This window comes from Pituophis catenifer, unplaced genomic scaffold, assembly GCF_029215685.1.
Source record: "Pituophis catenifer annectens isolate HBS135680 unplaced genomic scaffold, rPitCat1.0.hap2 SCAF_7, whole genome shotgun sequence".
Taxonomy (NCBI): Eukaryota; Metazoa; Chordata; class Lepidosauria; order Squamata; family Colubridae; genus Pituophis; species Pituophis catenifer.
This window is the reverse complement of record NW_027256887.1, coordinates 10,365,993-10,381,546: the sequence shown is the minus strand read 5'-3', so window position 1 is coordinate 10,381,546 and position 15,554 is coordinate 10,365,993. Positions and strand designations below refer to the sequence as shown.

Sequence of the window (15,554 nt, the reverse complement as noted above, 5' to 3'; positions counted from 1 at the left end):
GGGCCAGCGCTGTCCAAAGACGTCTCCGTGGTCATGTGGCCGGCATGACTCAACGCCAAAGGCGCACGGAATGCTGTTACCTTCCCACCAAAGGTGCTCCCTATTTTTCTACTTGCATTTTTTAATGTGCTTTCGAACGGCTAGGTTGGCAGAAGCTGAGACAAGTAATGGGAGCTCATCCCGTTATGAGGCACTAGGGATTCGAACCGCTGAACTGCCGACCTTTCAATCGATAAGCTCAGCATCTTAGCCACTGAGACATACACACACACACACACACACACACACACACACACACACGTATAGCAGGACATAAAAGTCAAAAACTACTTTATGCTGAGCTCAGCTCCCAGTGACTTCATGGTCTTGGAGCCCATCTAATTTTCTCAGCAACAGTGCAGAAAGTATTTGCCATTTATTTTTCTTGACATGTTTTTTTTTTTTTTTTTTTTGACCTGCCAATCTAGCTTTCAACCTCGGGGATGCCTCCCACTCAACCAAGAACCAACGTTGACCTTGCTTAATTCCTGCCCCCCCCCACCCCCCAAGGTCAGCTAAGGTGGTCTGGCGTGACTTAGAAGAACATAACTGTCCCGTGCGTTTTTTTAAGTTAGCTTTGTTAATTAATCTGGAATTGTTCTGTGTTAATCCTGCTTGGGTTTCAAGTATTGTTTGCTGGATTCTGAAACGGGAGAAATGGCTGTTTAAATTTTCTGGCCTGCATGAATGCTGCATGTCACAGGATCTCAGTCTGAGATATACCCGACTTTCCAAAACTAGAATAGCAGTTCCATGTACTCCAGGTCATACTCTGGCCTCTTTAAATATACAAGACAGGCTGACAGGGAGGGATTAGCTAAATCCTGGCAGGTTCTCACTTCGCTCCCTTCTCACACCGATTGCCCTTTGCTGTGGGCAGGCTTTGTGTTTGAAGGTCTGCCTGTCATCAGTTGCTTTATAACAATCACTCATGATCGTCTTATGATCCAACTGAAAAGGGGCAAAATTGCCGTTCAGAGCCCCTCCTCATCTATTATTAAGTGCTGCAAAAGGCTCAGTTTGACAAGGGTAAATATTTTTATAGCAATTGCTTTGCTTACTTGCTTCCCTTCACTATCTTATTTTCACAGGTGGTCCTTGACTTAAATCACAATGGAGACTGGAATTTTGGTCACTAACCAGTGTGGTTGCAAAGCAAGCTATCAGGACCAGATCCAATTTTACAATCTTTTTTTTTTTTTTTTGCAGTCGTTAAGCGAGTCACATGGTTAAGTGAATCCATCTTTCCCTGTTTGACTTTGCTTGTCGGAAACTGGCCGAGGAAGCTGGAAAGTGTGATCGTGTGACTTGCAGGACATTGCAACGGGCCATATACGTGAGCCTGTTGTGAAGCACCCAAATTGTAATCACCTGACCACACAGGTGGTAATTTTAAGAACGGGTTCTGAGCCACACTTTTCGGTGCCGTTGTAACTCCAAATGTGAATGTTTGTAAGTCAAGGACTACTGTACTTTTCTCTTTTATAAACTGCTTGTGGACGATACTTGGGTCAAGATTAAAACACAGGAATTGGAAGCCTTCACCAAACACATCAAGTCTGTGGACAGATACGTTCAAGTTCACTGGGGAAGATGTTAAGGGAAATGTTAAGTTAAAATGTTAAGGGAAGACATTAAGAAAACTTAAGACCTTGGTGCTCAGTCTCAACGATTGAGTAAAAAGGATTAAGGTAAATGATTAAGTTTGCCATCAGAAGTTGTGGGTGCTTCATCACTGGAGGTTTTTAAAAAGAGACTGGACAGTTACTTGTCTGAAATGGTATAGGGCGGTGATGGTGAACCTTTTCGGCACCGAGTGCCCAAACTGGAATGTGGGTGCGTGCATGTGCACACTGGAAACCAGAAGAGCAGCTGGCGACAGCACACATGCCCACAGAGAGGGTTCTGCGTGCTACTTCTGGCACGCGTGCCATAGATTTGCCATTACGGGTATAGGGTGTCCTGGTTGAGTAGGGGGTTGGATTAGAAGACCTGAAGGTCTCTTCTATTTTGACTGATTGATTGATTACTTGGACAGAGGGTTAGATTCCAAAATTAATCAGTTTTTTTCTCATTTTTTTCGCCCCTTCCCTTTTCAGATTAGATTTTTCCAGTTTAAGTTACCAAGAAAAGGGGAATATTAGCTAATCTTCCGCTAGCCGCGATTCAGTCTAGCTAGCAATCTCTAGATCTTGAGTCAACATTTGGTAAGTCAGAAGAGGGGGAAACCCCCCCCTTCCTGAGTTAAGAGTTATTGGTGGTTGAAGGTGGGAGTAATGTTTCCAGCAGATTCTTTGCAAGGTGGGCATTGTAAAGAACATTTCTTCCTTAACTTTGTGTGCCAGCCTTTCATGGACCGATAGATGAAGGACACTCTTTGCATATCTCTAGAACAGTTGGAATCTTTGTAGGCAACACTTTTGTCAAAGAACGTTCACCGTTTCTTCTGTTTTTGAATTTTATTGGGTTTCCCTCTGCAGAGGGCAATTTCTTTGTCTCCTAGCTTAGTTTACAGCACAGTACTTCTGGGATGTTTGTGCTGCTATGCGATCAGTTTTCTTAACCTTATTTTATATTATCTTAAAAGAAAATCGAAATCCCATACTCTTGCCCTACTTTAGCTTGACGTTAAGGTCAATGGAGCCTGGATAGCTCTGCAGACAAGGCACTGTAATTTAACACCAGCTGTCTGCAATTAAAGTAAGTTCGAATCTCGCCAGGCTCAAGGTTGACTCAGCCTTCCATCCTTTCTAAGGTAGGTAAATTGAGGACCCAGTTTGTGGGGGCAATAAGCTGACTTTGTATAAAATATACAAAAGTATGAAGGCTATTGCTTAACGCACTGTAAGCCGCCCTGAGTCTCCGGAGAAGGGCGGCATATAAATCAAATTTAAAAAAAAAATGAAATTTATTTAGACCCAACCAGCCCTCTGTAAATGCAAATCTTCATGTAATTCACTCACCTGGAACTTAGACCTCTTGAGCTTGCTGGGACTGGGTTCAAGACAGATACTTATAAAAGTTGGATCTGGCTACCTGTTGTGTGCTGCGTGGAAAAAGATGCCCAATGAGAGCATCCAAGCAGGGGTGAAATGCTCCCGGTTCGGACCGGCTTGGGCGAGTAGGTAGCGATGACGGTGGGCAGTTCAGAGAACTGGTAACAAAAATCCCTGCCCCCGCCCCCCCCCATGCCCAGCTGAGCTGCTCAATCATCAGAGGCTTTTTTTCTTTTAAATGCCTCTGATGATCCAAACTCTGACGATCCCAGCTGAGTTGCCCAGCCCATGGAACCGGTAGTAAAACAATTTGGATTTCACCACTGGATTATACCTTTTTTTATGTTTGGCCTGCAGGGAGGGCCAATCTTGACGGGGAGGGCGATGCATCATTTTGGGGAGAGTTAAGGGTGGATGACTTAAGCTTTGCTCGGAGTCGAGACACCTATTTGGCACTTGAAAAGCCCTCCCGAAAAGAAATACCAACTTGCTTAGAATTTCCCCAAAGCTTTGCTTACCTCATTGGCCCCACAGACCCCACAGAACGGGCACTGGCAAGTGTCTGTTGCTTTCTTCCAGTCTTAATTGATGCTAATAATGTTTGTGTTGGCATTGCCTTGGCACAGAGCTCCAGAATGGTGATGAAATTAAACAGGGCCTCGGGTCTCCCTCTGAAGCCCCACCCTTACTGGGCAGGGATGGGAACGTCTCAAGCGATGCATGTTACGGAAAAGGGTGAATGTCTGTTCTGTTCATGAGCCTGAATGCTTGCTCGGCAGATTTTTTTCCTCAGGGAAGGGAGATTCTAAGGACCCAAATTGCTCAAAGATGTTCAAAACACGGCAGTTCAGTTGAGTTTCTCATGGGTTCTTGGCCGTTGGGTTGTGGTTCTTCCTTCTAAATTAGTGTAAATTTCAACCTCAGCAACTTTAAAATGGTGGACTTCAACTCCCAGAATTCCCTAGCCAGCATGCTGCCTGGGGACTTCTGGGAATCTAAAAGTTGCTGAGGGTGAAACCCCCTACTCTAAAAGCATAGCGGGTGGGGTGGGGGGGATGTGCTAAAAATTGTACAGGTAATGGTGACTTTCCTGGCTGAGCATTTAAAAAGAGGACGTGTAGGCCAGGGGTGAAATCCAGCAGGTTCTGACAGGTTCTGGAGAACCGGTAGCGGAAAATTTGAGCAGGTCAGAGAACCGGCAAATACCACCTTTAGCTGGCCCCAGAGTGGGGTGGGAATGGAGATTTTGCAGTATCCTTCCCCCCAGGAGCGGGGAGGAAATGGGGATTTTGCAGTATCCTTCCCCTGCCACACCCACAGAACCGGTAGTAAAAAAAATTAGATTTCACCATTGGTGTAGACTGAACAAAAATCTCTGTGAGGCATTATTTCAAAGATGTCCTGGCCAAATCCTTTGACCAGCCAATAGAAGTGAATTACATCTAAAAGAGAAAATAAAGATCATTTATTTGTTTGGGGAAAGACTCATATGGCTTCCCATCTTCTGAAATGCAACCCACAACAACCCATTGAGTAATGCAACCCACAAGCTCCAGCCTCAACCTCTCCCATCGCCATTCAATCGTTGAGTTTCAGGAAGTGGTAGACTCAAATGGCAAGTTTTATTTCAGTTTCATATTCACGTTTGAGCCATCAGAAATAAGAGTCTGAGGTGGCACTTAGATGACCCAAATTTCCAGCCACAAGAAGGGGCATTTGTATATTGCACAAAAATATTTGGGTGTGTTCTTTGTCTTGTGACAGTTTCCTCCTCAAGCCATTGTTGGAATTTCGTTGTCTCCAAAACATAGAAGGGCCCCTATGCAAGTAGACTTGGCCAAAACACTTACAGACAAGGAGTAGAGAGGGGCAAAGGTAAAGGTTCCCCTCACACATATGTGCTAGTCGTTCCCAACTCTAGGGGGCGGTGCTCATCTCCGTTTCAAAGCCAAAGAGCCAGCGCTGTCCGAAGACGTCTCCGTGGTCATGTGGCTGGCATGACTCAACACCAAAGATGCACGGAACGCTGTTACCTTCCCACCAAAGGCGGTCCCTATTTTTCTACTTGCATTTTTTACATGCTATCGAACTGCTAGGTTGGCAGAAGCTGGGACAAATAACGGGAGCTCACCTTGTTACACGGCGCTAGGGATTCGAACCGCTGAACTGCCGACCTTTCGATCGACAAGCTCAGCATCTTAGCCACTGAGCCACCACATTGCTATAGAGAGGGTTACCCGTCCACAAATGAATGGCAATATCACAAACGATATACAAATATCACAAATGAGGGTTACCCCTCCACAAATGAATGGCTTAGTTTGCCTTGCAAAATCCCTGTTTGCCTTTCAGACATGCTAATGGAAACACTTGACTGCATCAAAATGGTGGACTTAGAATACAGCCAGCTCTGCCCCTTTATTCCCTTAAAGGACTATCAAGATCCTCTTCCTTTATCTTAAGAAATTTTGCAAGAGATGGAGAGCATGAAAGAACTTTCACCGTCTATAAAAACGGAAAGCTCTGGAGTATTAACTGACTTCCAGTCGCTGGGAAACGGTTCAGATGGATCTGTCCATACAGGTAAAACTTTTTACCATACAGGTAACCTTTCAATTGTTATCAGAGAATAAAAAGATAAAAGATGATGAAATTTAAATTCAGATTGTCTCTAAGCAGAGCATGAGCGTCATCCTTTGATTTTATCTTACATCGTGTAGATAAATTTGACTTAATGGCTTCATAGGATTCTCTGAAAAGCAAGTGATAACCTAAGGAAGTTAATTGATGGGCATCATTTCATATTGCCAGTATTTTGTATAGATAAGGATCACTTTAAGTACCGTATTTTTCAGACTATAAGACGCACCTAAATTTAGAAGAGGAGAACAACAAAAAAAGTTTTTGGCCTCCCTTTTTTCGGCTCTTTTCCAGTCTTTTTTCAGCCTGTTTCTGGGGCTTTTTTCGGCCTGTTTTCAAGGCTTTTTGCAGCCCATTTTTAAGGCTTTTTTGGACCTGTTTTCAGGGCTTTTTTTTTGGCCCATTTTCAAGGGGGGGGGTTGGGCCATTTTTTGGGCTTTTGGGGGGCCATTTTTGAGGCTTCTTTTGGCCCATTTTTGAGCTTTTTTCAGCCCGTTTTTTCAAAAAAAACGGGCTGAAAAAAGCCTCAAAAACGGGCAAAAAGCCTCGAAAACAGGCCAAAAAAAGCCTGGAAAATGGGCCAAAAAAGGCCTGAAAAAGGCAAAAAAAAAAAAAAAGGCCCCAAAACAGGGCATGCGGAGGCCAAAAAATGGCTGGCGGGTGGGGGGGTCTTCTGCATTATTCAGTCTATAAAACGCACAGACATTTTCGCCTCCTTTTGGGAGACAAAAAAGTGTGTCTTATAGTCCGAAAAATACGGTAGTTTTATTTTCTAAATTGCATAGAAATTAGATTTTTTTGGAGGGGGGGGGTTGGGATCCTTTTAGAAATAATTGTGCATTCTCTGAATTCAGACAGGAATGTTATGTGTTGTCACTTGTTACAATTAAGATTGTACGAAGCTTGGAAATGGCTCTGGAGTAATTTTTGTGATAGTAATTAGCATTTCATAGTACATATCCCCCAGTCAGATCCCCCCCCCCCAAGCGGGCTGTTCCCCATCCTATAAAATTTGGCATGATTTTCATTTTGTTTGGAATTCTTTTTGAGAGAAGAAGAGATGAGGGTTAGAAAAGAAAGGCCAGATAGTGAAACAGAGCACAATTCTTACAGAAATATGCATTTGATATAGAATGAAGGCTCCTTAGTGCTCTGTGAACTTGGTTATTTTCTTGCAGACATATTATTAACCCAAACTAAGTAACATAGATAGTGCTAGAAGGGAGTGGGGTTTGCTCTTATGATGCATTGATGACATTATCTAGTTGGGCAATGAAACGTCTCCAAGAAAACAGCCAAGCTCAGAGAGCACCCAGGGCCTCTCATTTCAACCCTGAGCTACAAATATTCTCCTTTATTGATAGAGACTAACGCTTGCATTTTTATCTCAGAAAGGTACATGGCAATGTCTTAAGGTCATTCTTGTCATTTCAAGAATTCAAAGAAATTAATTTCAAATTGAGCAAAAGGACCTCCTTTATATAAACCTTGCATTCCACGGTGGTGTGGTGATGGTGTATAATGGTCCAAAAATGATACCGTGTTTTTCCGAAAATAAGACCCTGTCTTATATTTTTTTGAACCCCGAAATAAGCTCTTGGCCTTATTTTCGGGGAGGTCTTATTATTTTGGGAGGAGGCTTATTTTAGCGCATGTGCTCAAAAGCCCGATTGGGCTTATTATCAGGGGATGTCTTATTTTCGGAGAAACAGGGTATTTTCTGTTAACCTAAGTCACTTTTGCCCTGTGTTATGTTGCCCTGCGTGCAGAACTCCAAACTGAACCTTGAACTAACTGTCTGGATCGTATAGCAAACTAGCTATTTGCTTCAGAGAGTAAGACAACAACTAAGGGATAAAGGAAAAACATCAAGCTTTGGAGTGAGATTACTTTGAGCTACATAATAGGAAGCACACGATCTGGGAAGGCGGTGAATCTCCTTCAGTTGAACTTTGGAAGACTTATATTATACTTCAGGGATACCTCAATAGTAGGTGCTTTGTTTAGGCAAGGCCTGGACTGGATGAATTCTTGTCCCCGTGAATATTGAGCCTTGGTAGTACAGGGGTTTAAGGCACCCTGTTATTAAGCTGGTTATTAAGACCAGCTGCCTGCAATTACTGCAGGGTTCGAATCTCGCCAAGGCTCAAGGTTGACTCAGCCTTCCATCCTTTCTAAGGTAGGTAAATTGAGGACCCAGTTTGTGGGGGCAATAAGCTGACTTTGTATAAATATACAAAAGGATGAAGGCTATTGCTGAGCACATTGTAAGCCGCCCTGAGTCTTCGGAGAAGGGCGGCATATAAATCAAAATTAAAAAAAAAAAAATATTCCTGCTTTGGCTCCCAATTCATGCTATTCAGACTTTTATTTGAGAGGGCTGGAGGGTTGGTTTTCAGGACTGAGAAAGTGATAAAAAGACACCCATTGTCTTCCAGTACTTTGGGTTTCCCTTGTGATGCTACAGTATTTGATACTAAAACAAGAATGGGCAGTCCCGTCCTTTTGCATCTCCTGAAGCACCCAGAGATTATGCTGCAGAAAATTTGATGAGAAAATATCCAAATTATGGGAGCCGGGAACAATGTTTGACCTAAAAAGAAAGCAGAAAAGTGGAAATACCGGAAGATAAGTACTTACCCATGAGTCCCCCCCAGCTCTCTCAAATGGTGAAACGTAGACCACAGTTTTCCAAGATTGGCCCTACAATACATCAGCAGAAAACCTCCTGCAGCTTGCTGGTGATTTAGGAGGCTCTGTTTCTGCTTGAGAACCTTTGCCCATCCCTCCACTAAAGGTTTCCAGAAAGAAAGTATATGGAGGGGCGAGAAAATTCAGTTCAGGCCTTCAGTTCTAGAGATGGGAAGCAACAATGGTCGTCACACTCTTGGTTCTCCTTCCAACAATTGTGTCAGACATGACTTATTTTCCGTTGCTTTCTGTATTCCTTTCCTGCTTTACAAGTGCAGTCTGTTCCTTAAGTTTCTGTCGGTAGACGTCACTCTTACAATCACCTGCCTGACATTTGCACTAAGAGTCAAACCAATAGGACCATGGGACATGTGCCAGGATGAAATATTCCCTGCCCTCCTACTCCTCCTTGCTCACTTTTCTGTTCTTCCTACAAGCCCCCAACATTCCCATTGCAACGGATGGGTTTTAAAACCTTCCCTTCCTCCGGACACTTTTTCTGAGATGATATGGGGGTGTCTCTAAGCTTTGGGGTTCCTCCATTTCTGATGGAGCATCTAGAGCAGAAGTGGGGAATATATGGCCCTTTTATGACTTGTGGACTTCAACTCCCAGAATCCCTTGCTGGCTCAGGAATTCTGGGAGTTGTTGGGTTTTTTTATTTGTTTGATTTATATGCCGCCCTTCTCCGGAGACTCAGGGCGGCTTACAATGCGTTAAGCAATAGCCTTCATCCTTTTGTATATTTATACAAAGTCAGCTTATTGCCCCCACAATCTGGGTCCTCATTTCACCTACCTTTGAAAGGATGGAAGGCTGAGTCAACCTTGAGCCTGGTGAGATTTGAACTTGCAGTAATTGCAAGCAGCAGATGTTAATAACAGTGCTTTAGTCCACTGTACTACAGGCTCTTGAAGTCTTGTGTTGAAGTCCACAAGTCATAAAAGAGCCATAATTCCCCACCCCTGATTTATTTATTTATTTATTTATTTATTTATTTATTGTCATATTTATATGCCGCCCTTCTCCCGAGGGACTCGGGGCGGCTCACAGCATAAAACAAACCAACAATAAATAGAATTAAAATGTTAAAATCCGATTAAAAATCCCAAATGCCCCAAACTAAAATGCACAGGAGATCAAAGAATTTGCTGAAAGAGCCATGTCCTTTGGCATTTAGAGCATCCTTTGGCTAGAACGACTCAAATAATAATTTTCCTTCCAGGTAGGTGGACGGGGATGACAAAAGCTGAAGGTCCCTCTTTCTTCCCTTTGCAGATTCCTTCTCACCAGCATCAAGCCCCTCATCTGTGAATCTCGCTGCTCTTCCAAACAGCAAAGATGAACCTCCCAATGTGGCCTTAAACATTGAATGTAGAATCTGTGGAGATAAGGCATCAGGCTATCACTATGGAGTCCATGCTTGCGAAGGTTGTAAGGTACGTCCCCCGCGTACAGGGTTTAACTCGGTTGTTGGTTGGTTGGTTTTTTTACAGCGGCACTAAACATTATAGGAAGCTTGGATGATCGCATAAGAGAGCAGTCGTCAGCAAAGCTGTGGAGAAGAATACAAACGAGATTTCCCCCTCATTGTGTAGGACGTACTTTGTGGAGCATAGAAGTTGTTGTTTTGTGTACACGCAAGCTATCAAAAAAGGTTTAAGGGACCTGAGGCCATTTTCCTTTCCAGGTAGAACAGTCCCTATTTCTTAACCGTGCCCTAAAATATCTGCATTTTCCAGGAATGTAACAGGCACGCTGGAAAGGAGGGGTTTAGCTGTTTACTAATAGGTGTCCCCATGTGATTGGATTTGTGACCTTTGAAACTACGTCTGGAAAAACTGGAAGCAGATTAAGGTCCGGGAAAAATGTTGATTTTTCGATCTTATCGATAATGTAGAAAAATGCTCATTAGATTAAGAAGGGGGCCTCTTGAAAAGCCCCCGTCATCTGCTGACATTTTACAAAGTTAAAAAAAAAGAGACATATTCTGCTCATTCAATTCTGAAGGAGTTTTACTGCATAGGCAAGTCCTCGACTTATGACCACAATCGGGACCAGAATTTCCATTGCTAAACAAGGGGGGTTGTTCAGTGAGTCGTGTCTGATTTTACAATCTTTTCTGCTAGGGTGAATCACATGGTCATTAAGCAAATCCCACTCCCCCCCTCGCCCCCGCCCATTTGCTTGTCATACCTGGCTGGGACAGTTGCAAATGACAACCTTATGTCCTTATAATACCTAAAGCCATGCTTGGTTGCCAAGCAACCATATTTTGATCACATGACCATGGGGATGCTACGACGGTTGTAAATTTGAGGGACAGTCGTAAGTCACTTTTTTCAGTGCCATCGTAACTTTGGTCACTAAATGAATAGTTGTAAATTGAGGACTACCTTTATGTGAAATACTCCCCCAAAAAATTATTATTGTTCTTGTATGATAATGACTTTAGCATTTTCCATGATGAAGGGATATTTCTTTAATGTAAACTGGTCATCACTATATGAAAAAAAAAAAAAAGATATTGAGACTCTAGAAAGAGTGCAGAGAAGAACAACAAAGTCTATTAGGGGACTGGAGGATAAAACATGAAGAATAGTTGCAGGAATTGGGTATGTCTGGTTTAATGAAAAGAAGGACTAGGGGTGACATGATAATGGTCTTCCATTATTTGAGGGGCTGCCACAAAAAAGAAGGAGTCAAGCTATTCTCCAAAGCACCTGAGGGCAGGACAAGAAGCAATGGATGGAAACTAATCAAGGAGAGAAGCAGCTTAGAACTAAGGAGAAATTTCCTGATCAAACAGTCGACCCGTGGAATGGCTTGCCTTCAGAAGTTGTGGGTACTCTATCACTGGAGATTTTTAAGAAGAGATTGGACAACCATTTGTCTGAAATGGTATAGAATAGAATAGACTAACAGAGTTGGAAGGGACCTTGGAGGTCTTCTAGTCCAACCCCCTGCTTAGGCAGGAAACCCTACACCATTTCAGACAAATGGTTGTCCAACATCTTCTTAAAAGCCTCCAGTGATGGAGCATTCACAACTTCTGGAGGCAAGTTGTTCCACTGATTAATTGTTCTAACTGTCAGGAAATTTCTCCTTAGTTCTAAGCTGCTTCTCTCCTTGATTAGTTTCCACCCGTTGCTTCTTGTCCTGCCCTCAAATACTTTGGAGAAGAGTTTCCTGCCTGAGCAGGGGGTTGGACTAGAAGACCTCCAAGGTCCCTTCCAACTGTCATTCTGTTCTATTCCGCTTTACTTTTAGTTGTTTTTTGTTCTGTCTGTCTATCAGCAAAACTTTAAGCTAGCTGTATTGACTTCTCATAGTGCTGTGGTCTTACTAGAGGTTGTGCTTAAAACTGCAGATTGATTCTTCCCTTGGAAGATGGATCAGTTCCCCTTCCCGAGTATTCATGTTTTGTTTCTTGTCCTTAGGGCTTTTTCAGGCGAACCATCAGGCTAAAACTTATTTACGACCGATGTGATCGCAACTGCAAAATCCAGAAAAAGAACCGTAACAAGTGCCAATACTGTCGTTTTCAGAAGTGCCTTTCCGTTGGGATGTCCCATAATGGTAGGTAAGGGTATCCGTCAGTTCCATATGGGCCAGCTGAGATTCTCTCCATAGGGGCAAGGCGGAAGGGGCCAGATCCATCTATCTATGCTGTCATAGACTCCTTTGCCGTTTGTTCCTGGTAAAGGGAACTAGGTACACATGTAATGATGCCCTTGCACAAACATTTTTTGCAATCTTTGGTTAATAGGTAACTGTGCACAAATGTTATACATTAACATATATGTAATGGCATTTTGTTTAGCACTCTTTCCTTCCATTTATGTTCTTCGAACATAGCAAAGCACTATACAGAAAGTCCAAAGGTCGGGTAGATGCTTTTTCTTTTAATTGAGCAATTGCAAAGCTTGATATGGAATTAAATCCTTGCTGTGTCATGACCTAGCAACAGCAACTAAATCCCAGATGGCCTTGAGCCACCTCTTTAGTGTAGGGAGGGAAAGGTCTGATGACATCTACCAGATGGGTTAATCATTCTGTTTTTCATTCCTCAAGATACTTCTTTGTACAAATCGGTGCAGCATAGGGTCTTATTTTTGGTCTCTTGGTGGCCGTGGTCTATAAAAACTGGATATATATCCTTAGGTTTATTTTAAGGCTGCCCAAGCAGCTGATGATACAGTTCTGCAAAGGAATGGTTGAGTCTATCATTTGTTAGCTCTATAACTGTCTGGTTTGGCATAGCAGCCGAACAAGACAGACACAGACTTCGACGGAGAGTTAGGACTGCAGAAAAAAACCATTGCAACCAGTCTGACTTCCATTGAGGACCTGTATACTGCACGAGCCAGAAAGAGGACTGGGAACATATCTACAGACCCCTCACATCCTGGACATAAAACTTCTTCCCTCAAGATGATGCTATGGGGGATTGCACACCAAAACAACCGGCCACAAAGACAGTCGTCCCCCATCCCCTGCTGTCATTCTTCTAAACAACTAATTCCCGCAATACTGTCGATGCTCTAGAACAGTGATGGGTAACCTTTTCCGGACTGAGTGCTCAAAGCGTGTGTGCAAATGCGTGCGTGCCTGAACCCCCAAAATGCAATGCGCATTTGGCCCCCGTGCATGCGCCCCGCCCATGCACAAACGCGCGTGGCTCCCTACATGTGCCCTGCCGCATGCGCTCGCGGCCCCCACCTGTGCCCCCCACGCATGCACATGCGGCACACACGTTGCCCCCCCTTGCACGCACCTCCCCCGCACGCACCCCTCCTCCTGCGCATGAACAGCAGAGATCCAGCAATCAGGTGGCCAGCGGGAGACACACACGCATGCGCGGCAGAGCTGAACTAGGGCGACGGCTCGCGTGCCCACAGAGAGGGCGCTGCCATAGGTTTGCCATCACAGCCCTAGGATGTCAAACCACCTAATAGGGCTATATTAACTATTATCCTTCTCATCTTTTCATCTTTCCTGTCCCCCTATTTCCTTAGCTTCTCGTGACTATAACTTTGTTATTTGCATTTCATGGTTTATGTTGATTGCCTTTATTTAGTATCCTATCCTGATTGATCTTGTTTGCTTATTTCGTATCCTACAGTATTAATATCCTATGAGTGTTGCATCTTATGATTTACGATGATTGTATTTTGGTGATTATGATCAAGATTTATCACTTGTTGCTTGTACGTACACTGAGAGCTTATGCACCGGAGACAAATTCCTTGTGCGCGTCCAATCACACTTGGCCAATAAAGAACTCTATTCTGTTCTCTTCCGTTTCCTCTGCCATCTCACACTGCAGATCCAACAGAGCCTATGGTGTAAATCCCTCAAGGCTTTCTGGATTAGTTTAACATTTACTCATGGTTTGTGGAACAGTAAGCTACCTTAATCCTAAATCATAAGCAGCCGCATCTTTTGTCTTAAGAGTTTCTTTGTGCCGGAGGTGTCTGACAAGAATAGCAAATCCTTTCTAAGGAATTCCTGGCACAATGTAATACAGGTGCATCTGTTCCATAGATAAAGGTTTCAGACTGAAAGCATTATATATCCTACCTTCAGCTTTCAAGCATCAGTAACCATACTTTAGTTTTGATGCAGGATTTCGGAACTTTACTGTTATGCCAGCCTTTCCCCCCCATAAATACTAAAGAAATATATTTAGTTATTTCTTCACAGATCTTCCCCTGTCATACCTAGAGAGAGAGAGGGACAGAGAGGGAGAAGCAGGTAACAAGTTTAGAAATGGGAGACATGGCATTTAAGAAGTCTAAATATAAAACCGCTGTGAAAGAGAATCTCTTTTCCAATCTCTGATTACTGAATACTTTCCCACATGGGAAAGAATCTCAGGCCACTTTGGTGAAATTCTCAAGCTTTGCTTCACCAAAACGTTGGAGCCATAGAGCTGCAAAAAACGTTAGAGCCCTCCTCCTGTGTTGTTGCAACTTGGATCTCAGAACTGCATCCAGCAGGCCTGAGAAAATGCAACAGACCTTGAAAATGTGTGGAATAGAATAGAATAGAATAGAATAGAATAGAATAGAATAGAATAGAATAGAATAGAATAGAATAGAATAGAAAATAGAATAGAATATAGAATAGAATATAGAATAGAATATAGAATATAGAATATAGAATATAGAATATAGAGAATATTGAATTGAATTGAATTGAATTGAATTGAATTGAATTGAATTGAATTGAATTGAATTGAATTCTTTATTGGCCAAGTGTGATTGGACACACAAGGAATTTGTCTTTGGTGCATATGCACCAAAACGACAAGATACATTCATCAAGAATCATAAGGTACAACACTTAATGATAGTCATAGGGTACAAATAAGCAATCGAATCATACTAGGAAACAATCAATATAAATCGTAAGGATACAAGCAACAAAGTTACAGTCATTCAGTCATAAGTGGGAGGAGATGGGTGATGGGAACGATGCGAAGATTAATGGTAATAGTAATGCAGCCTAATGTGAATAGTTTGACAGTGTTGTGGGAATTAGTTGTTTAGCAGGGTGATGGCGTTCGGGAAAAAACTGTTCTTGTGTCTAGTTGTTCTGGTGTGCAGTGCTCTATAGCGTCGTTTTGAGGGTAGGAGTTGAAACAATTTATGTCCAGGATGTGAGGGGTCTGGAAATATTTTCATAGCCCTCTTTTTGACTCATGCAGTATAGAGGTCCTCAGTGGAAGGCAGGTTGGGAGCCATTGTTTTTTCTGCAGTTCTAATTATCCTCTGAAGTCTGGGTCTGTCTTGTTGGGTTGCGGAATCAAAGCAGACAGTTATAGAGGTGCAGATGACAGACTCGATAATAGTATTGGTGGTACCTAGTGCCTATGCTACTTTGGTTTGCCTGTTCCGACAGAATTGGCTTTTGCATTCACCGAGAGCTACTTCCTGTAGGATTAGAGGAAGATAACAGCACATGTCTATCTTCATTCTGTAGTGTGGAAAAAGGGTCTGAATCCTTGAGAGCCAGAAAGATAAATGTCAGGTCCTCATTTTAGGAGGCTCCTTTGCAGCCTCTCAAACAAGTCTTGGGTTCAGGTGAAGAAGGATATCTGAGTATAGATACTTACTAACTCAAGAAGACAATACTGCGAGGGATTATTACATTGAGTTTAACCACTTGCCTGCCCTGTGTTCA

At 43.0% G+C, this 15,554-nt stretch overlaps 1 protein-coding gene across 1 annotated transcript in view; it reads left to right on the top strand.

The window, feature by feature from the left end:
- The window catches only part of PPARA (peroxisome proliferator activated receptor alpha), a 44,362-nt gene that overhangs the window by 19,752 nt on the left and 9,056 nt on the right, over nucleotides 1-15,554 (top strand). Inside the window, 3 exon segments of the mRNA XM_070946798.1 lie at nucleotides 5,388-5,618; nucleotides 9,645-9,805; nucleotides 11,807-11,945. Coding sequence (XP_070802899.1) covers nucleotides 5,390-5,618; nucleotides 9,645-9,805; nucleotides 11,807-11,945 — 529 coding nt within the window. The 5' untranslated portion in view covers nucleotides 5,388-5,389.